The sequence below is a fragment of the Ptychodera flava genome (assembly GCF_041260155.1).
Source record: "Ptychodera flava strain L36383 chromosome 3 unlocalized genomic scaffold, AS_Pfla_20210202 Scaffold_25__1_contigs__length_14229661_pilon, whole genome shotgun sequence".
NCBI lineage: Eukaryota > Metazoa > Hemichordata > Enteropneusta > Ptychoderidae > Ptychodera > Ptychodera flava.
Genome location: NW_027248279.1, coordinates 5,083,992 through 5,111,762, shown reverse-complemented (window position 1 = coordinate 5,111,762; position 27,771 = coordinate 5,083,992). Strand labels below are relative to the sequence as shown.

Sequence of the window (27,771 nt, the reverse complement as noted above, 5' to 3'; positions counted from 1 at the left end):
ATACGCCTCTTACAGTCAATGAAAGTCTAGGAAATGCCAAACCATCCGTTCAGCTGATGAAAAGGCAACACACGTTGCAGTCACATCAACTGAGACAAGCTGCATTTTTTGATCTGTAAAGCGACAGGTGAATGAATAGGTAACCTGTAAATGCATCAAAAAGGTTCTAACAGTTTTGTTCTCTCCCCTCTCTCTCTCTCTCTCTCTCTCTCTCTCTCTCTCTCTCTCTCTCTCTCTCTCTCTCTCTCTCTCTCTCTCTCTCTCTCTCTCTCTCTCTCTCTCAATATGGTATGGTGTTACTGCCACGACAACCAACGAAGTCTCAGGTAAGTTGCTCGCGAAGTTACAAAAGGGTTTGCAAAGGAGTTCACATATCAGTCTAAATTCTCGTCCTAACGGACCCATATAACACGAAATAGGCAGTTTTTGCATGAGTAATGAAGTAATCGACGAGGTACATACATTACAAATGTGGTACGGCATATATTGAGTTGTCATTGAGTTGTCTCGTCGACAATATATGGTGTGGAACAATAACACATACATGACTGCACAGAAAGTTAAAAAGTCGATATAAACGGGTACTATGCAATACAGGTTTTTGCGCTCACGCGACATCCGCCACTGCTTGATTGATTTACTTGTGCGGCAGGAACGGCGCAACACGAATCTCGCAATTAAATACACGCAGATCATATCGATGCGTTTACATGGGTTTACATCGCAGGGATGTCAATAGTTACCTTAACAGTTTTATCCAATTGTGCCACGGGAACTTCGAAGTTAACGGGGCTAAATTCTATGCTCAAAATTTCACGTTGAATCGTCAATATTCCGGTAGAAAATTTCGTAAATTGTATTTTTTCGATTTTTCGCAAATATTAGTGAAGAAATGTAAGCGGACTAGGATTTATTTTGTTGATAATAAAAAGAGGACATCATACACACGTCTCGGACATCACATTCGCTGTACTTTGTACTTAGATATAAATCCCTGTATTTTGTGATTAACCTTATAGCAACATAAAGAGCCAGAATTGTCTGTTTTCCTTCTTGAGAAAAAAGATATGAATACACAAGGTCTAGACTTCAAATAGTGCGTCATGTAGAATCGTTGTCAATCTATGTAAGTCTACACACAGTTCTTGGGCTTGCTAAGTGTAAGTCACCAAATGTCTGTTAATCTTATACATATTTAAGAACTATCTCGATTGGGTTTTTTTTTTCAAATGGATGCCACACGAACATCATTACACTTAAACATTTTCACAGTGTGATTAATGCTGGTATTTCATTTTTAGTTAAATCCATTGAAGATGTCGCACCGTGTTGGGATGAATCGACACCTTCTGACCGAGTAAACTGTGGTTGGTCTGGTATCTCTGAAACTGAATGCCGAGATGAAGGATGTTGTTTTGACTCCAGCGTTCCTAACGTGCCATGGTGTTTCCACAGACCAGATGGTAGGTTTCTCTTTTTTCTTATCTATTTATCTGAAATACCATAGGCCACCGGCCCGTATGCATGTCACAAAATATCGTTACATCTCTAAAGACGCTGTAAATAAACTGATGTGTTCCACACACAAAAAAATATTGGGTTGCACAGAACGTGTTACATTTAGAATTGCACTAGAGCGTTTCTTTGGGGTGTAAAATATAAATTTTGACAGACTACGTATAATTGATACATTTTCAGATTGCAGTAATTTTATTTATTTATTTATTTATTTATTTATTTATTTATTTATTTATTTATTTCACATGAAAGGATAATCAATTTACAGACTCAAATAGTGGTAAAGACTCCTATAAGGTTGTAATCTACCATGGTGTCCTACATAAAGTAAAAAAAATGAAAAGTTTACAACGTGAAAATTAATTTTAATAAAGTGAAATTAGTACAGGTGAACGGTTAAAACGGTGACTACAGATAAAAATATATATAAAAAACGATGCTGCGAGGCAAAGTACACTATCTGCTTATATTGTCTCTGGTGTCAAAGTTCAACTGGGATTTGCAATCATTCAAATGAGTACTGCATCTTATCATGTCAGGCAATGAATTCCAAGCTCGAGCTGCACGCATGGCAAAAGTCCTTTGACCTGTTTCAGTACGAAATCGAGGCAGTAATAATTTGCAAGTTGAGGCTCCTCGTGTTCCATAAGCGAGGACGTCATTAAGCGTAATAAGTTTATCAATAAGATAACTTGGAGCAGTGTTATTGAAGCATTTGAAAACCATAATACAAGTAAAATTAAACATACGTTGTCTAACAGATAGCACATTGAACCTTTCAAAAAGTACATCAGTTGGGATATCAAAATCAGCATTAAGTATCACTCTTAAGGCACGCTTCTGTATTTTATAAACCCTGTCGATATTTTTAGAGGTTGTATTTCCCCGCACAATACAGCAGTAATCAATGGCAGATTGAATCAAACCATAATATGAAACTTTTCTAAGGTGCAAAGGAATGAAATTACATAGGCGCCTAAGTAGTCCAACTCTCCGGCTCAAAGTAAGACACAAATTATCAATATGTTTAATGTTAGTCCCAAAATCTTTTCAGAGGTGACACATGAAATGTGTTTGTTATTAATAGAGATGTCCAATTGTTGACAAGAAATATTAACGTCTTTTATTTTGTGACGAGATGCGACTAAAATAGCTTTCGTTTCGCTTTCATTTATCATCATTCCATTACTTTGAATCCAGTTATTTGACAACATTACATCATTTTGAAGGGATTTATTAATATGCAGAACAGAAATTCCTGAGGTAAGAAGGGTCTGGTCATCAGCGTACATATCAAGTTGAGAGTTATGCAAAGGAAATGGCAAATCATTGATAAAGATAGTAAATAGAAGTGGTCCCAGTAATGATCCCTGAGGCACACCTACAGTCACCTTTTGAACACTGGAAATTTTACCAATATAAGTAACCACTTGAGAACGATTTGATAAAAATGATTTAAACCAGTTTAAGCCATTAATTTCTAGTCCATATAAAGACAACTTTTAAGAAGGATTCGATGAACAACTACATCGATGCTTTTGACAAATCCAAAATAGAATACCAGAAATTCGACCATTGTCAGCATCTTCTTAAAATTCATCACATATCCTTAATAACGCTGTTTGACAGGAATTTTACAAAATGGAAGGTGGAGTATAGAAATATCTTGATAAATACTTAGCTGTCAAATCTGTATAAAATGGACATATCAAGCAAAAGTGAAATTCATCTTCAACCTGGTTTGTATCAAAATAAAGACAGATTCTATCAGCGTCTCTTTTATGTTGATATCAAATTATTTATTATTATCGAAATATTGTATAGCTCAAAAGTATAAATGTATATAGAATGCTGCGTCTATGTTATTGGCAATACAACGCTTTGAAGCCTAGAAAAATGCAGCTGTCATCTGTGATGATGACGTCATGTGATTTTGTCCTTTTCGTTTAATCAGTCTGTCATTATCAGCTTGGTGTTTAGCATCGTCCGGTCCGTCGGCACGGCTTGGTTGGGTCGGCGTAGCATAGTTGTTTTGAGGGCTATTCCTTCCCTAAAAAGCACCCTGAGCTACCAAAGTTGGTATGCGCCGAGAAGGCAGGGATTTTTTATCATCATTAGCTGTGCGTTATGGTTTCAACGGTAAAAATAAAGGTCCTCTTAGACTTTGTGCAAATCAGATTTGGCTACAACTTATAAAACTTAGCTCTCCAGGGCTTCTCAGGAGTTAACAAGTAAAAATGCCCATTTTTCTGTGCTTCTGTCAATATTTTTGGCGAAGGCGTAACTGTACTTTATTAAATCTACTGGTACCGATAGTTTTCTTATAAAGATTTTGAACCTGTCACAAAATGTAGCACGGAAAACCAAAATTCATATTCAATACCTTAGAAGCTAGTACAAGGATAAATATTATTTGAGGGAACTGAAACAATGCGTTGTCAGTGAAAATAACATTTTTATACCTAAATTATCATGAAAACAGTGTTAAGCTTAGTTCTCCTTTGAAGGAGAGTGGCTATAATTTATGACAACACAAATTCTGTAATATCAACCACATGTAATTGTTGTACTCTCTGAACCATTTCACACACATTTTCCTCTGTAGAGGTCAATCATGATGGTGAATGGATTAAAGGTACATTGCAATGCATAGTGTTAAACTTTACCCAAAAATGAGGAAAAACAGACTTTTGTGAACCAAACACGGATTCATAAACACTTAACATGATGACTGGCAACAGCCTATTTACCTACTGAAGTTTTTGATTTACTGCTGTTCTCTCTTTGATATAAGGTGATTGACATCAATTTATATGCAACAGTTCTGGACATTTGGTTTTCCATAGAAAGTGTAAAATACATTCACAGTTCATCCAAAATACTGTTTTCACAATTTAAATTGAAAATTGGAAATTGCTGTACTACAACCGACATGTCAACAATTTTACCATAACGGAATGACTGAATGTTATATATTAAAGTTATATTTTAATCATTCAGATATATAATATAATATAATATAATATAATATAATATAATATAATATAATATAATATAATATAATATAATATAATATAATATAATATAATATAATATAATATAATATAATATAATATAATATAATATAATATAATATAATATAATATGATATGATATAATATAATATAATATAATATAATATAATATAATATAATATAATATAATATAATATAATATAATATATAATATAATATAATATAATATAATATAATATAATATAATATAATATAATATAATATAATATAATATAATATAATATAATATAATATAATATAATATAATATAATATAATAGACACACATACACACACACAGACACAGACGCAGACATGTATTTATATTTCAAATTCTGTTTTACCCTTGTCTCGGGGGGTCACCAAGATTTCGAAATTTGGAATAGGAGGTCCCTCTGTTTTCGAAGGTTGGAATAGGGAGGGGTCAGCCAATTTTGATGTCCGCAAAAAAATATCCACCACCACACCCCCCTCGGCCGAAGAAACTGACCAGTCTCTTTGGGGTTATTTAAACTAAATTTAGTCGATATTGCGTTGTATTCGAGTGATTTGTCCGTATTTTGACAAAGTCGGCTGGTTGATCTGCATCAAAGTAATATCTATTTAGAAAATAAATGTACAATATTTAGTTCAAATTCCATTAGTAACAGTCTTGTAATAAAAAAGTTGGGAAGTGTTTATCCGTGATACATGGCTTAGCCTCTACCTATACATCAGGCCCATATAACAGGAAATATGCTATAATTGACACTGATTGTTTTTACTCCTTGATAGATCTTTCGAAGAAAGACCTTTCTAGGACGACAAATTTACTGCACAACATTTATGGGAAATTTCAACAGCCTTCAAAAATTTAAAAATTGTTTACCTAGGAGATATGGCATAGCCTATACCTGATACGCCATATGACACATATAAGATCTTTAACACATATTATGCTTACTCTCTGATGGATATTTATCAAAGCAAGGTCTATTTAAGATGATATATTTATTGTTCAAGTTTCTTTAATGTTCCAATATGAAAGGTCTTCTATATAACACATCGTCTGGACATGTTTCTACTCCGAGATATGGCTTATAAATATACACCTTATGCAACAGGAGTGATCTCAGACTGTTTCATAGTTTCATATAGTGAAAATAAAGTTTAATGGCACTTGGCGGTATCGTTTAAATTAATTGCTAATTTGCATTTACACAACGTATTTTTGTTTTTAGGGTGAACGTCCTGAAGTACTGCATCAAACTTTATGGAATATGGTACTGGTGATAATCTGTCAGTGTTAGGATAGTATGCAAAAATGTTTTGCAACATCCTGTCGATTAAGTACTAATTGACTCATTTAATGACCTTTTGTAATTAGGATGGCGGCCTACATTGGTTTATATTTTCACTACCATGGAACTCATTCTCAGCCATTAAATGCCATCTGTATTGCAGTAGTTTTAATCAAAGACCTGGATTAATGAAGAGGACTCTATCCTCTCCGAGGACTTGTAATTAAAGTACCCATGAACAAGTGGGGATTGTGTCATCAACGATGACTTGTTTCAGTTATATTGTTGAACTGTGCTATAAGCAGTCATCAGAGTAATTACTATTTGAATTGTAAATTAATATTGTTTATGTTTGTGTTTTTTACCAGCCAGTGAATGCTATCATGCTGCTAACGGGTCCGATTATCGTGGCACTGTTTCGATGACTGTTAATGGGAATACATGTCAAGAATGGACAGAACAGACTCCGCATTCGCATGAATATACCCCAGAGAATTATCCAAACGCCGGCCTTGGAGAACATAACTACTGCCGTAACCCTGGCGGAGAGAACAGTGCTTGGTGCTACACGACAAATTCTTCTGTTCGTTGGGAACTGTGTGGTATTGGACAACCAGAAGAAAATTGTAGTTAGTACCAGCTTAATATTCTCTTGTAAAACCAAACTTTATTTTGATATAATTAAAAGGGGGAAATTTCAACATTCAAAATTGTTCTTGTAAATCGTTTCATTATTCGACACTGTATAAAAATGCAATAATAGAGTTAAATTCATACTGATGTGTTGCCTGAATTATGTTGAATAGTACACATGAATTCACATGGGTCCACATGAATACAGGCGTGCTGAATACAAGCAATGGATTGTTGACTGTATTCATCTGTATATGCACTCTTCAGCTGAAATACGGGCAATAATCCATGCTAATACTGGTCGTATTATCAGGTTTTCATGCAATGCCAGTGCACCGACATTCATCGACATCTCGGTTTCAACGTCATTCATGGGTATAGCTTGAAATTTCTGTACAACATTTAATACATTAAAGGTAGCTCAGTCTTCATACAGTCCTAAGAGACATTTTAGACAGCAATTTAAAGCAACATATCACAATATTTAATTGGTAATAATTTTTTTCTGTTTGTCCAATATCATACATTTTCCATCGAAAATAAAACGAGTCTAAGCTTATACGATGCAGGAACTTAGTAATGGTAATTTGGCAATACGCAGTGAAACTAATAAAACCACGATTTAGAAGTTTTCGAGAAATTGTTGTTTCATTGATTTGTAGCTGTGGTGAGTATGAAAAGAGACTTTTACGAGTAAAACGTCATGTTACTATTTAAAAGGACATAAGCTGTAACTTGTGGCAAGTTTATCAGTATTCTGCTTCTGTATATCAACTACCGTGTCTGACACTAATCCGTTTGTCATGCTGAATTTTCGAGTATTCTTTTTGTCAACACAGCTTGTATGTGTGTAGTGATCATTGTTTATTGTTTACAAATGAATTCTAGTCCGGACTTGAATACAATTTTCAACAATAACAATGCAGATTATATTCATATAGGTTGTGTTTATATGCTAAATACAGTTTAGGGATTCAATGCAGAAAGTGTAGGGAAACCACAAAGCAAAAGTTCTGAAAAAAAAAACAGCCAAAAGATACAGCTTATGGAGCTTTAATGCAACTTGATTAATTTTGTGTGTGGTCAACTTGTGTGTCTGCAGTCAATTGTCTTTCTGTTTAGTAATACGTGCAAGAGATCATAAACTGACACCCTGTGTTCTGGCAACTACTTACCCGTCTCTGCCAAGACCATAACCCCTGCTATGTTTTTATTTCCAAATTAGAGAAACGTCATCTTTCCTAAGGCCCTAAAGATTTCAATGTTTTTCTAACTAGTGATTAAATGAATCGGTAACTTTAATGTCTGGCTTATCAACACATTTTGTGTGTACTTTAGAAGAAAATGTGTGTGATGAACATGGCTAAGGCTGAAAGACCAAGTTCATACCAACACTGAAGGCTTTCGATCGTTCCCGCCTTTGATCTGTTTATATAGCTGTCTTTTGACCTTCAACCTTCCGAACTTTGTCGTGTTCAACGCGCGAGTGAACGGTTAGCGTAACTAGGCAAGTCCTGCGCTGCTTTTGATCGATTAAGGTGGTAAATCGTCGTTCACCGGAAAGACAGCATGTCACAGAAAGCAAACCTAATGTATATATATAAGACATTTTGCACTACCCACTGACTGCGCAAAAAAGTAATTCCGTAACTATATGCATGTTTATCAATTTGTCGCTATTCACGATATTTTCATACCAAACCGGCCTGCTTTAGCGAAGTGTCTTGTTCACACTTATACGGCAGTGGGTGATATTAAATTTATAATATATTGATTGTCTTATAGTCACCACTACACCGCCAGTCGCTACACCAATAACTACTCACTGTGAAGATCCTGTTGAACTCGAGTCTGGCGGCACCGTCAACATCATAGCTCCGCTCAACACTGTCGTTCGTTTCGCTTGTGCTGATGGGTATCAACTTGTTGGACCGGACAGACTGACATGTTCTGGCGGGAAATGGAACCCTCCAAAATGTGAAGGTAAGCATAAATTAAATTCACAATATTTTACCAGAATCTACGCATGTTCGAACTACTTTATCATGGAAACAATTTATTATTAAATTTTTGAGTGCTGTAATTTTTTTCCACCAAAATTTTGGTGCAATGTTTTACCAATTTTTATGATTTTTGGGGGGATAATTTTGGAGCAAATGGACATCTCATTTGATCGGCTACAGTTTTCTTTATCAAATGTTTGGTAAAAACCTTAAAAGAAGTGACTGAGGTATATTTTAAAAGGAGAAAAAAATTGACTCTTAGGCGCCCAAAGGGTTAACATGGGTCCATCAACCAAAGAGATTGCCTAACACTCTTATACTTGATGGACTATCGTTCTTTAAGTGTCAATATATAGCGTTCCGGTTTGAAGAGACATTGCGAGATCTTTTATGACTAATTTTCCTTTAACGGTTTCTCTGACACAAATCAATGGTACGTCAGCCTGCAAAGTGTTGATTACTGTACAAAAGTAATGAGCATAACTTGGGCCTATGGATAGAGTAATGGTGGCGTACACGTGTCATAAACTATGTACTTTTCACTTCATACAGGCAGTAGCTGGCAAAAAATTTGAATATTGGAATCTGGCGAATTTTTTTAGATGAGCAGAATACAATATTTTTGATAAAAGTAATAAAGGGCACGGATCACAGAGACGAATGGCATTCTTGAACCTTTCCGTTGGTATTTCAGCCGTGTGCCCTCTACCGACCGAACCTGAACACGGTTCCATTACTGTCGAAACTTCTGGCCCCATTTTCAACGGGACCAAAATCACCTTTCACTGTAACGAGGGCTACGACATCAACGGTAGTGCCGAGATCACCTGCGGTAATGGAGGCTGGCTTGATGAATATCCAGATTGTGTCGGTAGGTGGATTGATCTTGATTTGGCGGAAGTGAAATGCTAGCTACCTTTCGGTGATCGTGCGACTCTCAGAGTCGTCTCAGTGCATGCGTGTCTTCAGGTAGCGCTCTCAAAAATAACGTGACGCACATGGGATGTAACGCATATCGATTATCCCATTTCTTTTCTTCTGGCGGTAAAATGTTGAAAGAAAATTTGAAATGCCTTCCTTATAATCGAGTTATTTCTCTGCCTTCATGGCTGATTTAGTATTTGCATATGTAAATAAATGAATATCGGTATTCAAATATTGTTGTTCATCCAATTTACTCGAAAATTATTCCTTCATTTTACATGAACTTTACAGACTTCGATGAATGCCTTGCAACGTTAGATAATTGTAGTGCGGCGATTGGTCACGAGATGTGCATCAATACAATGGGCGGCTTCAGATGTGATTGCGCGGATGGATACACCAGAGAGTCGAGGGTGTGTGCACCGTTGCCAGTTCAACAACCCCAACGTTGTGGTGTATTGGGTAAGCCTGATATATAATTCATATCAACAATCGTAGCATGCTTTTAATAATAAATATGAGTAATTGCAAATGACATTAGTCCTTATCAATATTTAAATATGTAATTATATGTCCAAACAAATTCCAAAATATTTGCACTATGTCACTAGCTGCAGTTGTCCTTGGAAGAAAAGCGGGAATGAACATCTAAGTTTTGAAAAGGTCTGATCTTTTCCTCATTCTTTTTGTGCCACTGCCAAACGAATAATGTTTTTTCTCAGACGAAACAGGGCCACACTGTTCAGCGGTATTCGACGACCAAGGATCTTTACTGTGGCCTGCAACTAACGCCAACTGTAGCACTGAATGGATTACCTGTTTTACAGGACAAGTAGGTGAGTTGATGAGAGCAAGTACATTATGTTATCTATCCCGTATCTATTCGTTTGCATTTATGTATGTATGTATGTATGTATGTATGTATGTATGTATGTATGTATGTATGTATGTATGTATGTATGTATGTATGTATGTATGTATGTATGTATGTATGTATGTATGTATGTATGTATGTATGTATGTATGTATGTATGTATGTATGTATGTATGTATGTATGTATGTATGTATGTATGTATGTATGTATGTATGTATGTATGTATGTATGTATGTATGTATGTATGTATGTATGTATGATTGTATGTATGTATCTATGTATGTATCTATGTATGTATGTATGTATGTATCTATGTATGTATGTATCTATGTATCTATGTATCTATGTATCTATGTATAATTATATATGTAAATTGCAAACCCCTGCTTCTAAAGTTAGTTCAATATTCCGCCAGCTGTACAAAAACAACCTATTACAAACCCGATGTGTTTCATGGTAACCTTCAAAGTCGTATGAAGAAAGGACACACTACTGCCACTACGATGCATAAATTAAATTTGACATGCTGTTTATATTTCACCAGATTTTGTGTTCATATGGCTGCAAAAATACATACATGCTGACATGGAAGCATTCATTCATGGATTCATTTTCATGGGTGCGCATATTTTAGCAATTATTATTTATTCTCAAATTACTTTTAAACTAGACGGGATAAAGAACGTTGTCTTCATCCGAGTAAGGTGCTTTTCTATTTGTCCATAGATTCATCTCAACAAGGTGCTATCCTATTGGTCCGCGGATTGAACTTTGACCCTCTTGTGATTATGCATCCTTTTTTACCGTTTCAAATTAAACTCTTAACTCCAGTAAAGCTCAAAAATATTCCTCTTTTGTTGCAGGAAGTATGAAACGACATTGTGACGTCGACGGAAAATGGCGGGAACCAGATACAACCGGTTGCATCTCAGAGAAAATGTTAGAGCTTGCCAGTCAGGTCAGTATGCAGATATTATTCGTACAGGCCTGGAATGACTCAGCTTTCTGCCACTAGAGCTATTTCAATTCTGTGCGTATAGATATAGCTTCCGACCAATGGCGGTCAGTGTTTACAATTCAATACTACATTAGATAATTACCTTGTACTTTAAACACAATAAAGAGCTAATGTACACGGTTTTTTTTCAATACAAGATTTATTCAATGAACAACTAAAACGAAAAGATCTAATTTTAACAAGAAGAAGTATACAACCGGGAGAATCTCAAAAATTTTCTAACATATCAGACACTGAAATAAACACAGCACGGAACAACACTTAGATGACAGCAGTTGATTTACACAAAGGCAAGACGACCAGTCCAAAGTAGAACGGTCAGGTTTAATTAACATCCAACTGCCTAGCAACAAAGTACATCTTTTATATCCACGTTAATTTTAGTCTACATATTCAAGGTGCCATACCGTGTATTAACAGGTAAACATCCATTCCCTTCTGGAAAACACTTCATTGCAACTACATACTCATAATTATACTACAAGCCTTCAGGGAATAAACTCGTAGAACAGCTCTAGAAGATCTTCAAATTATATGTTGATTAAATTGCCTAAATGACCTACTGGTCTGGTAATAAAAACTGACCTCCATCTTCAACTGGGGCGACCATCGTTGAACTTTGACCCAATCACGATAGACGAATTTGATCCACAGCTTCTAAATTCTGAAAAATTAATTCAATATTATTAGTTTTTTCGGAAAAAATGTGAGCAAATCTTTTCTGTGTGACATCTGCACGTAAATATAAAAAAATATGTGGTACGTATTCTTCCTTTCGTCAGATTGAAAACATCACCGATGCCTCTATGGCCGATGACGTGCTGGTTTGCTTCGGCAATTTGACCAGTGCAGGGCATACTGTCGTAGCTGGAGATCTCTTGGTAGCTGGTGAATTGATCGGAAAAATTGTGGCCAAGAAACCGTTGGAACTTCCGGGTGAACATGAACTCAAAATGGTGACAGTTCAGGTACGTTTTGAGTCTGTTGACAAGAGAAGAACAATAGTATATATGTACGTATAAATAAATATTCGATCTTCGCCTGAGTATGTGTTGAATTCATTCAAATCGTGTTATCTGTTACAGTTATAGCGAAGCACTGAAACTTTTGTCGTCTTTATTCACAATAGTTTTATTCTCAGTAATATTCGACGCTGACTAACTGATTTCTTTTTAACATGATCTTTCGATATAGCACATGTTTGATGTGGCGTCTGGCGTCTTGCATAAAGACAAAATACAAGTCTGGGAAAATATTTATGAGGTAAGACACCTTACAAGTGTTCATTATTATTAATACGTTTGGATAAACAATAACATCCAGATACACAGTTTTATCCGTTGAAATATCTAGACTGTTAAAACTTCTCGAAAGTACTGCAGGACAGTCTGCAATATCATTTACATGTATTACATCATGCCTCGATGTGAGTGGAAATCAGTATATTGATTTGAATTGGAACATCCGGGGGGTTGCCGGGCCGGTGAACGATGTACTGACCGGTTTCCATGGTTACCCGGTCCAGTGAAGCCCTTCTACGTTTTCGACGTCAAAGTAGAAAAAACTTTCGTTCAAATCTGTTTGATGCTGGTCGATAATGGTAAAATTGTTTGAAAATGCCCTACATGTAACTAAATGTCATATAGCATGAAATGTGGAGAGGCATGTAATAACAATATTATTGCCTGAATACATGGGTTTATGTGCCCTCGCCGTAGGAGACAATTTGCCCTCCTGGCGTCGGGCAAATTGTCACCTGCTCTCGGGCACATAAACCCATGTATGCAGGCAATAATATATGATATATGTGCCAAAGTCTGGAACAGCCTACCCCATATTGTCGAACTAATTATAAGTGCATCAAAATATTATTTATAAAGTCATTATGACTGCATCACTTGAATGAATGCCAATGTTTGTGAATTTATATTTATGTATTTATTATTTTCACTTAAATTATAGATTTTGACTAAGGTTGGCATAACTCCTTCTTTAAGACAAATATTGCAATGTAAGTTTAATGAAAATAGGGTCAGGCTTGATCAGTTCTAAGCTATTATTTCTGACTCAACATTGCCTTTTCCTTGTCATTGAGACTTGTATGTACAAAATAGATTCAATGAGTCGAAACCACTTATATTAACAATTCATTTGCTTAACCTTTACGTTTGAATATTTTCAGAATTTAGGACCGACTGGTGGCGCTGAAAGTACCCTTCTGCCGCTGCACAAATTTAAGGACGATATTTCCAAGTTCATGGTGGCGACGTCGTTGGATAGCATATCTGTGAACACTGAAAGTATCGGTAAGAAAAAAGTACAGTTCGTTTGATGATGATACAGCTCTTTCAGCTTGACTGTCAACAACTACATGTCCATTACACACATTTTCTTTTTCTTCTAAAGTACATGTGTTGATAAGCCAGACATTAAATTCGCCGGTTCATTTAATCATTGGTTAGAAAAACATGAAAGTCTTTCTGGTCTTAGGAAAGACAGCAGCCGATTGCCTTTCTGTTTACGTGAAAGAGATCATAAACTGGCACCCTGTGTTCTGGCAACTACTGATCCGTCTCTCCCAAGACCATAACCCCTGCTATGTTTTCCTTGCAAATGAAGAATTTGTTTAGAAACGTTGATGTAATGAGTCAGAAACTTTAATAACTGGCTTATCAACACTTTCTGTGTGTAATTTAGAAGAAAACGTGCATTATGAACATGCAACTGTTTACAGTCAAGCTGAAAGAGCTGCAAGGTGTATTGACTGCCAGTCTGGTATGCTTTATGCACGTTTACAGAATTGCCAGATTCATTTTCGGAGGCTTGTCGGATCGAGACCCGTCGACCTCAGCTGTTGCCTGTGCAATCGGTTTAGATAAAGTGCGCCTAATTTTTTACAATAGTTTTCTGATCCCCCACTTATGTAGACTAATTTTGAAGCTGTTGAATTCAGTGATGTTGTCACCCGTCTCAGTTGGATGGCGGCCATTCTCAAATTCAAATGTCGATAATTTAAAGAAAAGTTAATTCTGTATTAATAAGTTACCATTCATCCTAGTTTATCAATAGTACTTGGTGTCGGACATTTTTTGTGTAAGGAAACCACTGTGTTGAATGCAGTTCTCGCATTTTATAATGCATAGCGAAAGTTCTTGTCGCAAGAATGATGCTAGGAATGATGGGGTTATTCTGATTGCAACGAAACCGTGTCACGTCGAGGGCTAGACACACCCCTCCCAAAACTCCGGACGAAGACAAACGGCATGTTCTTTATCAGCTTCATCAACTTTACTGACTGTGCACTAATTTCAAAGGAGAACAAAGGACTAAAATCACATCAACGGTCAATGTCAAAACTACTAATGCGAGGACCAGGGATCGAGAACGGCCCCTTTAAGCTGTGTTGCTGGGCTTAGTTATTATGATCGAAGGTCCAAAAGGGTTGTCGTATAGTTTGCCTGGTAGAACTGTACACACAGTGTGTAATAATTATATATTTTTTCTGCGTGTTTTACAGACTTTGAGGCACATAACAAGCCATTACCAGCGCGTGAAAGTGTCTTGAAATACCCGGATGTCAAGCATAACCTGACGGTTAGATTGCCTCGTAGTGTTGAGTCGTTTGACGGTAATTACAGCTATGTCGTTGTACCACTCGATGAGTTGGTTACAGACAAAGCCAGTAAGTGAAACCTTTTGTTGCCCTTCTTCGAGCTAGAACTCACACTCTGAACGGTGGCGGCGCTACGAGCAAATAACCAAATGCTACTGTAGATGTGCAGCATTGAATAAGCTCTTTCTCTGATTGGACCATTGTCACTATTCACAGCGACTTAGGGAGTCTATTTGTATACTTTTAATCATATTGGTAAGATTCAGCTACCCAATTGGATAACAGCTTATTCAGTGCTGCACATGAGCCCAAATGCTATCAAAATCAAGAGGGCTTGAAAAAAGTAGACCCAAGGGTCTTACAATTGCCGCTCTTCAGACTCTTTTGTTATGCTAATTAACCTGTGACAGTGATGTTGGTTTGCATTCTGAAATGCGTCGCTGCTTGGAGTGCGGGTAAAACTAAACATGGTCGTGACTCATACTACACACCCGCCAACTACTAACCCTTGGCCAAACGAAGCATTTAATTCAAGATACAACGAAAATAGAAATTTCCGACTAATTCATAAACGGTGATTCACAGAACGATGTTAAACCGTTTGCAGATGCATATACCGCGCCACGCATGTTGAATGGTTGATAGGGATATACGAGGACGGGTGTATTTTCCAAAGGGGACGCAGTCACATCAAAACTTGATGGGTGGATTTAAAGTCTTACTTCCTTAATTTTCACTAAAACCAGTGAAAGATGAAATTTCATTGTTCTCCTTCAGGAGAAACACAACTTCATATCCATTATGCTAATTAACTGACTTTTAATTTACTAATGACTGTTGTTAAATTTTGATGATGTAACGCTGTATATTAGTATCGTGCATTGTCAGTAATAAGTGCTTGTCACACATTTGAGTGATATTTCTCTTCCGCAGATTCAACCGTCGTGGTGACCACCAGTATCTACCATACGTTGCCTGAAATACTGCCCCCAACGTTTATTGGAGAACGGTAAGTTGGATTGTGTTCAAGTGTATTTCTTCTTAATTTTAATCCCGTCATAAAATGCAAATGCTTGCATTCACTTCGACATTTTAGGCGATCCTGCACTGTCGATTTAGTGATGAAAAACTCGAAGTCGCACGCGGCCGCTTCGTAAGAATGCAGGATTTGCCGATATCAGAGTAGATTACGTCAACACTATGATCACGTGACTAGTGCGGTGGTGAAATCGATGCTTCTGAATTTTCAAAAAGTGCATATTATATGAACTAAGATTCTTCTGAATGCCTCTCATCACTTTCTGACTTGCGATAATAAATTGGCGGTATTTTGTAACGCTGGTCACAATTACGTAAAACATACAACTTACACTTGCTGCGTTCTGTACTGTACAGTTAACATTTTCAAATCGATAGAGCTTAAAATAGAATAAAAAACATTTCGTTTCATATACCCAGCCACATAGCACCCCATTCCGTGTTACCTAGGCAACAATAATAATATTTTACTCGTTTTCATCAACCAATCAAATACTTACAGACGAAATGTAAGGCACTGGGTGTCCACCATCACCGCGGTGCAACGAGAAAGGAAAGTCAACTCAGATGTGTTATCAGTGAGTATCAATTCAGCCGATAACTGGAAACTGAAGCGACCAATCAGCATCAAATATTACCACATACAGGTGAGTATGACGCCCTCAAGCGATGTTGTTTTCTTCGTTACAGGTGGACGCGTATACGCGTACGCATTTGCCAAAAAAGAATCAAAAAGCTTGCTCAGATAGTCGAGGGTGGTAAAATCACCCTCTGCAAACTTAGCCATTATTTTTTGCGATGACACCTGTTTAAATGGTCATGTTTGCTGTGTAAATTATATCTGCTAACCCACAGTACATCGCTGATCGTCAAACTGTGAAGGCAAACAATAATTGTTGGCGATAAAGAAAATCAAGTGGATGTATTTTCTAATAAAAATCAAGCTGAAATATTAGACTTTAAACTCATGCTTTTTCTGTAAATCGTTTTAGAGCGACGTCAAATTAATAAAGATCGTTTAATTCTTGATTATATTTTATTTATAGCCTACCATTATTCGATAAATGAGAATATGACTTTCACCCAGTTGCCACTTTCCAACTAGTAATCTCATCCTTTTTTATGGCGTCCAGGACCGTCCATTACGTCATTTTGTCTTTCTTGTTGTAATATCTTCTGTATGCGATCTGCTATCTCTTTTTAACTACAACCACATCCCCTGTAATGTATCTGCATAATGCCAGCTGTTTAATTTACTGTATCGTCTTTCAGCGTGCGACACTGCCTGTATGTGGATACATAGTGTACGGGCATCGTGATGGGTATGTACAAAGAATTGCACGTACAAGTGTTTATGCTTCGTCGGCGAATTACTGCTGTCTTAACGTTTTCAACCCAAAATTTCCTGTAAACTGGTCCAACATCTCCATTGATAACATTAATTTTGGGCTAAACCATTTTCGTTAGAGCTTTAACTCGCAAATGACAGTTCTTGCAATCACTGAGAAATTCGCTCATACTCGTTATTGCACTCGTATACGATACATTTATGGAGAAAGTTGAAGAATGTACGTAAATATGAGTAGTATTGTCGTCTGATCGATAGGCCTCTCTCAGAAACACGCAGAACACTTACTCTGTGAACGTAGTTTTTCCTGAACGTCCATGAGAAAGATGACACATAGCGGACTCATTAAACTTTTGCTCAAACTTTCCTTGAAGAATTTTTAAACCCTTCTCTTTCAAAATCAAGAATTAAGATCGGGGGTCACCGTGAAAATTTTGGTACTAGGCAAACAAATAACCCAAGATTTCCCGATATTTAAAATTAAAAATGGCCGCCATCGCTATGTTAACCCTATGGAGAAAAAATAACATTTTCGAATTTCGAAAACCTAAGCATATGAAAGGTTTTCTTACACCAAGAGCTTTAAAATGAACCCCCACAAGTGGTATATCAGAAAAGAATTGTAAAAGTTTGAGATACCAAATTTGTGTCCCCCAGGCGCGTTCTACGGTGACCCTAATAAAACTGGGTAGAACCACCTTCGTTCACACAGGTACTAAAAACTGATTACGTCACTTATAATTTTCGCAGAATCTGGTCCAAAGAGGGTTGCTGGGAGAAAGAAACAGACATCGAGGAAGGCTACACCATCTGTAACTGTGCCCATCCGGGAGATTTCGGAGTTGTCATGGAGATATATCAAGACGTTGAGGTGATGCCACCTCGGCACATATATCGAGGACATGTGGATGAATTTGAAATCAAAACAGAGAAAAAGACAAGCATAGCATCGAGTCGATGTTGCAACACTGTATTTCTTTCTCTGACGCTGAATTCGTATAGAAAGTCGTACAGAATCATGTTAACCACGTAATTGGGGAAATGAATGAACCAACAATTAAATTAATCGACTGTCCGACATTTCTTTATCAAACATTAAGAAAGACTGGACCAGAGAATGGCATCTTTTCATTGCGTTGAGAGCATTCTATTACTATTTAAACGTTATATTTATATCGAAAAAATTAAATCTCGAAAAGCGATAAAAAGTTTGGGGTTGTGATGAAAGGAATAACAATCGGCTTAAATAATTCAATTAAAATTTTTCTTTTCGTTTCAGCCATTTCTTGAAGCTGCACGTGACGTCATAATACAGATTGGTCAAGGCGTAGCGATGTTCTTGTATGCTTGTACTCTGGTCATTCTGTTCCTATCACGGTGTGTAGTGGCCTTTTTGTCACAAGATGTTTGCATATTAGGATTGACATGAAAATTTCACTTCAATCCAATCAAGCTTAAAACTGGTCGAAGAATTGACTCGCCTTTAGAGTTAGGGTGATTTAGAATTGAAATTATATTCATTTTACTTGTGCTTGATTTTCTGACCCGACGTTGCGATCGCCCTTCTTTTTGTAAACTTTTTGAGCTTGGCAACTGTGACGAGCATCTGAATTTCAGAAGACGCCACTTTCATTGTGTCGACTAGACACACAATCACAGCAAGTCTTTACTGCTCTTTCCACGATTTGTGGAGTTAATGAACAGTTGTCTATTCCTAAGATGTTATTTTATTACTTCACGACGTAACATATCCTACAGAAGTTCAATAAAAGTGACAACGAATCATAACTTGAAAAAGCCAAAAGTTCTATCAAAGTTATAGATATAGCTCAGAAATTAAACGAAGAGACAGCGAGAGAAACAGTGCACTCTAGTCTGAACACTATCTTTGAAAATCCGGAATTAGGTTACAGAACGACAAGTATTTCATCTTGAAGAACCTGACTATTGCCATGCTCTGCTCAGATGCTACCATGTTCACAGCTCAGCAGAAGACCAAAGGCACGGTGAGTCGCGTCCTCTGTGATATTCTTCTTATGTACAAACCAGTCCTAGAGTTTTACAAAAGTTGTAAAAAACGTCTATGGCCGGAAAAATGAAATACGATCACCACATAACTCGCGGTTTAAACAGTGATAATGATAGTAGTTAAACAATTTCAGCATGTCAAGCAAGTAGACCGTCAAAATTCCTTGCCACTCAATTACAATTGTGACGCTCCATGTTTCATTACAGAATGATTGCAAGACAGTCGCAGCCGCTGTCTTCACATCTTCTCTGAGTAGCTTTTCCTGGCTACTGATCGAAAGTGTCCAATTGGTACTGCGAGTTAAGTATTCCCAGTACAGGAGTTACAGAGCACGGTGAGTAAGGATGAGAGGGAAATGATGGATGAAAATATGAAAAACTAAGACAGACGGTGATGGAGATACACATTAAAGAGAATGGCGAATAGGAGGCTGCAATTTCTGACTTATTCACGACAGAATAAATTCAAGATTGTGACGTAGTTTGACGCGGTGTTCAAAATATTCGGCTTGGCTTTCATTTCCAAGAATCAGCTTTACACAACGTCGTTAAGTTATTTCCTCGTATTAACTGTGAAGAAGTTCTGAAAGTTGAAGGTGTTCTACAAACTCCTCCCAATTTTAGACCTGCCTTCAAATTGAATGATTTGCTAGTCTGTCACACTGCATTTGTGAAGCCAGACGCACTCTTGTGTGGAAAGCAGTTCTGACTTACCTGAGAGTACAGATCATGTCAAATGCTATTTTATTTGATTAACGTCTCCAGAGCCGTATACCTGACATTAGGCTGGTTATTGCCTGCGTTGATTGGTTTACTGTGTGTCTACGTTGCCAACGACGATTTTATGAACGCTAACTCGTAAGTACCAGTTCATCTTTGTTGACATCAAATGTTGAAATATTTGAGATAAGAACTGTAGAAAGCAGTAACTTGGTCTTTCATTGACATGATTGACATGACAACAGTATCAGGTACATGATATGAAATGTAAGAAATAATATAAATAATATTATTGAAAACAATTTTGGAGAACTTGATGAAAGACTGGCTGGAGAGTTGATGATGATAATATGTTGACAAAAAGAACTTAATTTTCCACAGCTGTTTTTCTACAATATCTAATTATTCATCCATATATGTTATGTCAAGTAAAATTAGAACTAAATCGGGTAATTAGGTTGGGTGTAATTTTTTAAAAATACTAATGAAATGAAAGTTTTTATATCTAAAATTTTACAAACTGTTAGAATATGAAAACTTTTAAATCTTTTTTTGTATATATATATATATATATATATATATATATATATATATATATATATATATATATATGTGTGTGTGTGTGTGTGTGTATATATATATATATATATATATATATATATATATATGTATATATATATATATATATATATATATATATATATATATATATATATAATTTCAATAAATAATACAAAATGCATAAATCCTCTCTAACTGATCACTAGTGTCGGTTAAAGCTGGTCAACTACACGCTCAGTTGCTTCCATTAATTCAATGTTTTTCCTCGATTTTTTCACAGATGTTGGATGACTGACGACAACTTGGCTATCAACGTTGCGCCTCATGGATCCATATTTATCGTAAGTATTCTGGTCGCTGTCCTTATACCATCGAGACAATATCAACAGTGACGTCGACCCTCTCTTTGACAATAAAGACTATAGTAGGACTCTGCAAATATCCTGAATACATTTATTTCCATAATAATGTGTACATCAGCATGTACAGACAATTAACACGGTTTGGTGAAATTTAAATATTATAGTCACATAGTTATCATCGAAAGTCAAACTATCTTTCAGATGAATGTGTTGATGATGGCGTTTCTACGTCGGATGCTGATCACTAACAACGCCCTCATCGGTGACGCATGTGCTGGTTTTCGGTATGTATGTCGATAAATTAAACCCTATAGTATCACCATTTAAAGTGCTGATAACAGGATTCAACAGTAGTAAGGTCATACAAAGAATGACTGCTATATTTTGTCCGACCAGCAATGTATAGTTGGTGCAGTGAAATGATCATTATATTTCACTTTAATTAACACTTTGATCGGGGACTCCTCCAACCATTGGCCATGCCTCTAAAGAAAAACACTTCCTCTCATATCGGACACAATCTGGTGACGTTTCTCTAAGTTCAACACTGCACAGAAGACAAGTTTTTATATTCATTTTGTTTTATTTTAAGGTTTTTAATTGGAAACGAGACTTGGTAGAATGCATTGCAGTGACAACAAGTAGCGCAAAACACTTGTCGGCATATCATTATGTTGATTTGATGGATCGAAATTAAGAATAATGATTAATTTATCTTGTAAAGAATAAATTGCTTATCTTCACAATTTAAGACATTCGTGTTCCAGGCTGGATTGTGGTATGCACCTCAAAATTGAAAAATGTTAAACATTTGCTCAAACTTTCCTTATCAAACGTTGCCTATCAAAATCGACCATAAAAACCAGGGGCGCGGTGCATCATTTGGTAGCAGAGTAACACATTTCTCTATATTTACCTAATCTTGAAATTCAAAATGGTCACCATCCCTGTGTAGGGTCTATGGGGAAAATTAAAGTTTCAATTAATCTACAAAAAATCCTGCGAAAACTTTATGTAGTCCATGAGCTTTTAAAACGGGCTCTACAAGTGGTCGAACGCACTGTAATAGTTTTAGAATGTCTGTCCTCGAAGTGCATTCAGTCTGAAGGCTTCGATGTCTCTACTCTACTCTTGTCCAAGGTGTAGGTCCTAAAACTTCATCCGTAAACCCTCGGATCAATAAACACGTGCATACTTGTTCGTTCTGCCGAAAGTTAATTCCATCTGTGGCAATCCACAAGCTTATTTCTGTTAACTGTTAAACTGTGAACACATTTATACTGAAGTGAAAAAGAGTACGTTGTTCAATTGTACCTTGGCAGTACAAAAAATCGAAGTTGTTTAAAATGCACTGAATGACCATGCGAACCAGCCTGATAGATTTCAACATTAAGATCATGACAATATCACAATTTTACAACAGGGGCGATATCGAGGCTAATATGACCATCCTATTAGTGTTGACAACGACTTGGTTTATTGGTATTCTTTCTGTCGTCGTCAATGACAACGGACTTCTTGGTTACGCCTTTGCATTTCTGACTCTGTGCAAAGTAAGTGACTTATCATCTGTAATCTACCAGCTATACTTTAGAAGGTTACTAATTTGGATAATTTTCATTGAAGTTAGCGGTATGCTTCAGAGTTCCTCAATAACATTAAAATGATTGCAAAAAGATGTATCGCATTATTCTCGTAAAATTTACTATCTTTATCTGTTCGAATTCACCCCTTCTCTTACCGACGTGCAAATAAGATTTAATTTGACTACCTAATTAACACACAGATTCAGTACTTGAAAAATTACATTTATAAAAGTTGGTCAGTGGGTTTTTTTTAATGACGATGATCAATTAGAAGTGATCGGGATCACCCTGTTTTTATTTGTTGTTGTTGTTGTTGTTGTTTTATTTAGTTTCCTTTGGAACTGCACAAATGTTACTTGAGTTAACTAATCGCAGAAAAAAATCATCATGAATATAAACAGCAGATGCGGTAAAATTATAGTTGCATATATTAACATAGATGCGTCTGTTCCGTGTCAAAAGCTTATAATCTACCACTTAATGCTCTTTCTCTGTCTCCCTCCGTACAGGGCTCGTCAGTGTTCCTCATCTACGCCGCATCCAATCAAGAGGTAGGCTAGGTTAGCAGAAAGTTTCAAGGGAACCGTATAGTTTGTACTTCCTTTAGGGATCATTGTGAACTGTAAAAAAATTTCAGCTGTTCGTCATCTGTTTGCTACTGTTGCATATGCATCAATTAAGGCAGATAACTCGCTAACGAATTCTTCAAAACCAAAACTTGAAATTACAGGGTACAATTACATGTACAGGAGAAGCAAAAAAGTGAAATATACATGGTTCTTGGAAAGTTAAGCCTATCCCCCGAATATCTAACCCCCTGCGGTACTCATCCTATCCCTGCCTCTAATCTTTGTCCAGTGGCACAGAAGCTGGATTTTATGATGTCAGGATTGTAAAGCATTGAGAGGGTACAAGTCCTAAATGACGTCAGAGATGGATCATCTTTATCTATTCGTATTGTCCGACATTTATTTGGTGTTAAACTAAAGGGAAATGTCACTTTGAATTTTCTTTCAGTGTCGGAATTTGTGAAAGCAACTTTATCTGGTTTAGTAAAACTACGAATCATAGAGTTCAGTGAATTTCTCTCGATTGAGGAAAGCTGACGGTCATTGTAACTGACGTACTTAGCCAATTACTGTCTCAACAGTCTCGTCAAGCTATGCGAGAAATGAGAACAAACTTAAAGTCGTAAAACTTTCCATTGCCTGGTTGAATCGACCTATGACGTAATCAAGTGCTGAGTGTCCGGAGAAGATAGATTTAAAGTTACTTGTACCTAATATGACACGTTTTCTTACAGGTGTTGATCAACGCTCGTCTACAAGTACTCTCTAGGTTCGGATGGCGGAATTGTGATGCTAAGAAAGAACTTGACCTGATGAAAGTGATCGGAATAGAAAGTAGTAAAGGGCAAAAGGAAAAAGACGTTTGGGTCAATCGATCGCCTGGAGCATCTACATCGAAAGAGGGCGCTTCGAGACATTACAAAGTGGTAAGGTTACACAATTAAGGAAGTCGAAGTTCAGAAAACCCGTAATAACTTTTAAAATAATGCGAAAGTTTGAATGAAGTAGAGGTACTAGTATATATCAAAAGCACCGTGCTTAGTTGTTTCTCAGCATCAGTTTTCGTTCTCCTGTTAATATAACATGCATATCACGGTTACGATGTCAATTGTTCGTGTAGAATTGACCAGGCATTTCCAAGTTCGATCTCATTAAGGTACAACGCGCCTCGGGGACAGATATTCGGACTCTCAAACTTTTACAATTCTTTTCTGATATACCACTTGTGGGGATTCATATTAAAGCTTTAGGCGTAAGAAAACTTTTCACCGGCTTTTCGAAAGTTTTCCGAAAATCGAAAATTTTATTTTTCAGCATGGAGTTAAGACAGGGGTGGCGGTCATTTTGAATTTTAAATATCGGGAAATCTTGGGTTATTTGTTTCTCCAGTACCAAAATTTGCACGGTGACCCCGATTTTTATTCTTGATTTTGAAAGCGAATTGTTGAAAGATTCCTTAAGGAAACTTTAAGCAAAATTTAAGTGTTTCACTTTCGAGGCGTATACTACCTTAATAGCCATGTCCATCGACAGGCATAAAACTCATGAAATCCAACCAAACTAAACAATGCGGTTAGGTACTAACCAACAACACGGTTTTCATCAGCATTTTAAAAATTACAAGCGATATGTTCAGTAGAGAATCACAAAGAAAATGATAAGCTTTACTTGGCAACAATGTTAATGACATAACATAAATGACAAAACATAAATAATAATTTTACACAATACAATTAATGTTCTTTATTTCGGCTGCACTGGATCATGTCGTCGCTGTGAATCTATATGAAACGACAGATTCTGAATATAAATATATGACGTCATAGCAAGATCGATTGGCTTTTCCACGTTTTAACACATCTTTAATATTTCTGTCGTCACTGAACAGGAAGATTGGAAGACTGATGACATCAAAGATGACGTAGACGATGTCGACGAAAGTTCCGTGTAGACTTCAAATTCTAGAGGCTTTTCACGTTTTGGCTGATGTTAGGAAACAAAATTTGGATGTACCAATTTGCGAAAACACTGTTGTTTTAGAAATCAATGTATCTCATAATTTGTGATTGGAACATAGATCTCGCTTTCACGTGTTTTCTGACGTCGTATGCAGATTCTTTATACACTGGATCCTGGAACCAATCCCAGCCGCTTACATGATCATGATGATAGTTTGAAAGAGGAGACATATTAATTCACGCTACTCCACCGGAAGTTCGATCTCAAAAAACAGCCAGAAAGTCAGTTGAATTCTACCTGTAGTCTGAAGATCGGTGAAATTCGTGAAATTCTAAGTTATGACCAAGTTAAATCTGTACTAGATCTAAATATATATACAGATGAATTTTGACAAACGTTTTCTCACATACCAATCTTGCTTCTTTAGAACATTAAGATACAATATTGTAAACACCTTTAGATTTGTGTGTGTTGATATGAAAAACTGACTTTAATTTGGTTGAACTCAGTCACCACTATGCGTTGCTGTGTTTATACTCTTCAAGTCGAGAGTGATAATCCTATCACGTGATTATAATTTAGTGTAACCCGATGCACTGTCATCTGTTCTGTTGTATTTTATGGGTTCGGCTCAGATCTGAATTATTCACAAGTTCAGAAACGTCTACCCTATTGACCTCTCCGAAATTATCAAATACATGCCTATGTTTGCGGACGTGTGTCTTCAGGGCCGAACAATAGACAGAAACTGTGTTCTTTATGTGAAAATGAATGCTTGCAAAGCAGACAGATAACAGTATGGTGACATGTATAAGGAGTAATCTGTTTGTGTTTTTAATATCATGTACATCATCACAATGCCTTTCTGTATTTTGCCTTTGTTTACCCGATCATCGCTGTTATTTCGTATTACTTTATCTTTTAATTTCAATGCTGGACATTGTGTTGGCGTCATGTGTTCCCGGCATGTGTTCGTCATTTCAACCAACGACTGGATAAGCCAGGAAGTGATACACTGTAGCGCCCTCAACGATAGCCTATCACAACAACGTCTCAGGCAGGGCCGAAAGAACTGCCTATTTCACTTTCATTCATTGTATACATTTTGTTCTTTGAATAAGTGTTGATTGGCGTGTGTTTTTAATTTTAATAAAGTAAAAAAAACTTGTGTCCTGCCAAGACCTCGTTACTTTCCATCCATCATGTCTGCAAATTTAACCCCAACGTCGTAAATCCTATAACAAATCTGTTAGATCCGTGTCGCTATGATATAATCGCATTCAACTCACAATCAAACGTCAAACTTGAAGACAACGCTAATTTGACACTCTACCCTGTCAGCAATTCATTACGTTTTCGAGACAGGCATCCTTGCCTTGCAATTCGGTCCTCAGCTGCACTAATTCGTTTGACCAACAGACTTCTCAACGAATCCTCCACAGTTTACTGACGTATATGTTGTGAAGCAGGGTTTTGTTTTTAAGTGCTAGATAAAAGGCATGGGTAGACCATCGGGGAAGAGAGAGAGAGAGAGAGAGAGAGAGAGAGAGAGAGAGAGAGAGAGAGAGAGAGAGAGAGAGAGATGAGAAGAGAGAGAGAGAGAGAGAGAGAGAGAGAGAGACTCGGACCTCAGACAGACAGAGACAGACAGAGACAGACACACACAGGAAAGGAGCCTTTGGTTAGATAAGAGCCAATGAAACAGCAATAGAAGTAAGAAAGAGGGCCCAAAACAAGACTAAATTCGGGGAGATGGAGACATGGACTGCCATGAGTCGGACAGGCAGACAGAAAATGCACAAATTAAATTACCCGTGATGTAATATGCAAAATGAAGCTCCTTCCTAGAATTCTGATTTAAGTAGCACTTAAGCATCACACGCCCCTAACCAATCATAGCAAACATCAACTTTGACATGTTTAAAACTGCAAATGACAAACGCTTCAAATTTCTCGCGTTGGTGTTGATGAAACATGGCGATAAATCCCACGATTTGCTTCTTAAATGTTTTATTTTGACAGTCTCTCTTCTCATCAACTCTTTCCATTTTTAATTCAACCCAGGTCAAAGGTTGACAACACGATTTTAAAGCCATAATGATAAATGTCGACCTTGTGACCTTACGTGACCTCTCTGAGATCACGATTTGGCAGGAGTATTGAGTAGGAGCGCAGTGATTGCGTCGGGGCTGTAAATACTTCATTTGCATGCATTGAACGAATAGTCGGCTTGTATTTCCTTTAATCCAATGCATGACGTGGCAATGAAATATTACTGTAAATATTCCTTGGTGACTGCTAATCCTGTCTTCGTATAGACGTTCGGAGCAATGGATACCTCGCAATAACGAACGTAAGCCGACTCAAATCCTTTCTCTGAAATCTCTCCGGAAAGACAAGCAGTCATAGGAGACAAATTAAAACGTCACCTCTATGTATTCCTTTTAAAATATTGTTGAGAGACACGCTGAATATCGTTTATCATATTATCATGGCTGCCATTTATGAAATATTCCATTTCCTTGATTTCACTCGATAACACGTTTTTAAGTGTCTTGGATGTTATTGCCATCGCAGAATAAGTAAAATGACAGATGCAGGTCTCAAGAACTCAAGTACATCGACGGTTCATCACCTAAATGAATGTGTTGAACACAAGTGGCACTCGATTCGCCTTATACTTG

At 36.8% G+C, this 27,771-nt stretch overlaps 1 protein-coding gene across 1 annotated transcript; it reads left to right on the top strand.

Annotated features, from left to right (window-relative positions):
• Positions 1-285: 285 nt before the first annotated feature.
• LOC139125209 (cadherin EGF LAG seven-pass G-type receptor 2-like) lies at positions 286-26,240 on the top strand. Its single transcript, XM_070691310.1, has 26 exons — positions 286-326; positions 1,273-1,463; positions 6,219-6,479; positions 8,269-8,466; positions 9,181-9,357; positions 9,702-9,872; positions 10,133-10,246; positions 11,149-11,243; positions 12,086-12,271; positions 12,498-12,566; positions 13,486-13,609; positions 14,821-14,985; positions 15,850-15,925; positions 16,457-16,601; positions 17,227-17,276; positions 18,053-18,173; positions 18,582-18,679; positions 19,209-19,308; positions 19,538-19,665; positions 20,096-20,188; positions 20,892-20,952; positions 21,175-21,257; positions 22,397-22,526; positions 23,069-23,110; positions 23,863-24,054; positions 25,017-26,240. Exons 1-26 carry the CDS (start codon positions 286-288, stop codon positions 25,077-25,079), a joined length of 3,174 nt encoding a protein of 1,057 aa, XP_070547411.1. The 3' UTR covers positions 25,080-26,240.
• Positions 26,241-27,771: the final 1,531 nt, after the last annotated feature.

Bases quoted from the DNA above. Each gene is read 5' to 3' on its own strand.
- LOC139125209 (XM_070691310.1), top strand. From the start codon at position 286: ATGGTATGGTGTTACTGCCACGACAACCAACGAAGTCTCAG. The intron at 1,464-6,218 runs GTAGGTTTCTCT...GTTTTTTACCAG, and splicing joins GTGTTTCCACAGACCAGATG to CCAGTGAATGCTATCATGCT. The intron at 15,926-16,456 runs GTAAGTTGGATT...AAATACTTACAG, and splicing joins CCAACGTTTATTGGAGAACG to ACGAAATGTAAGGCACTGGG.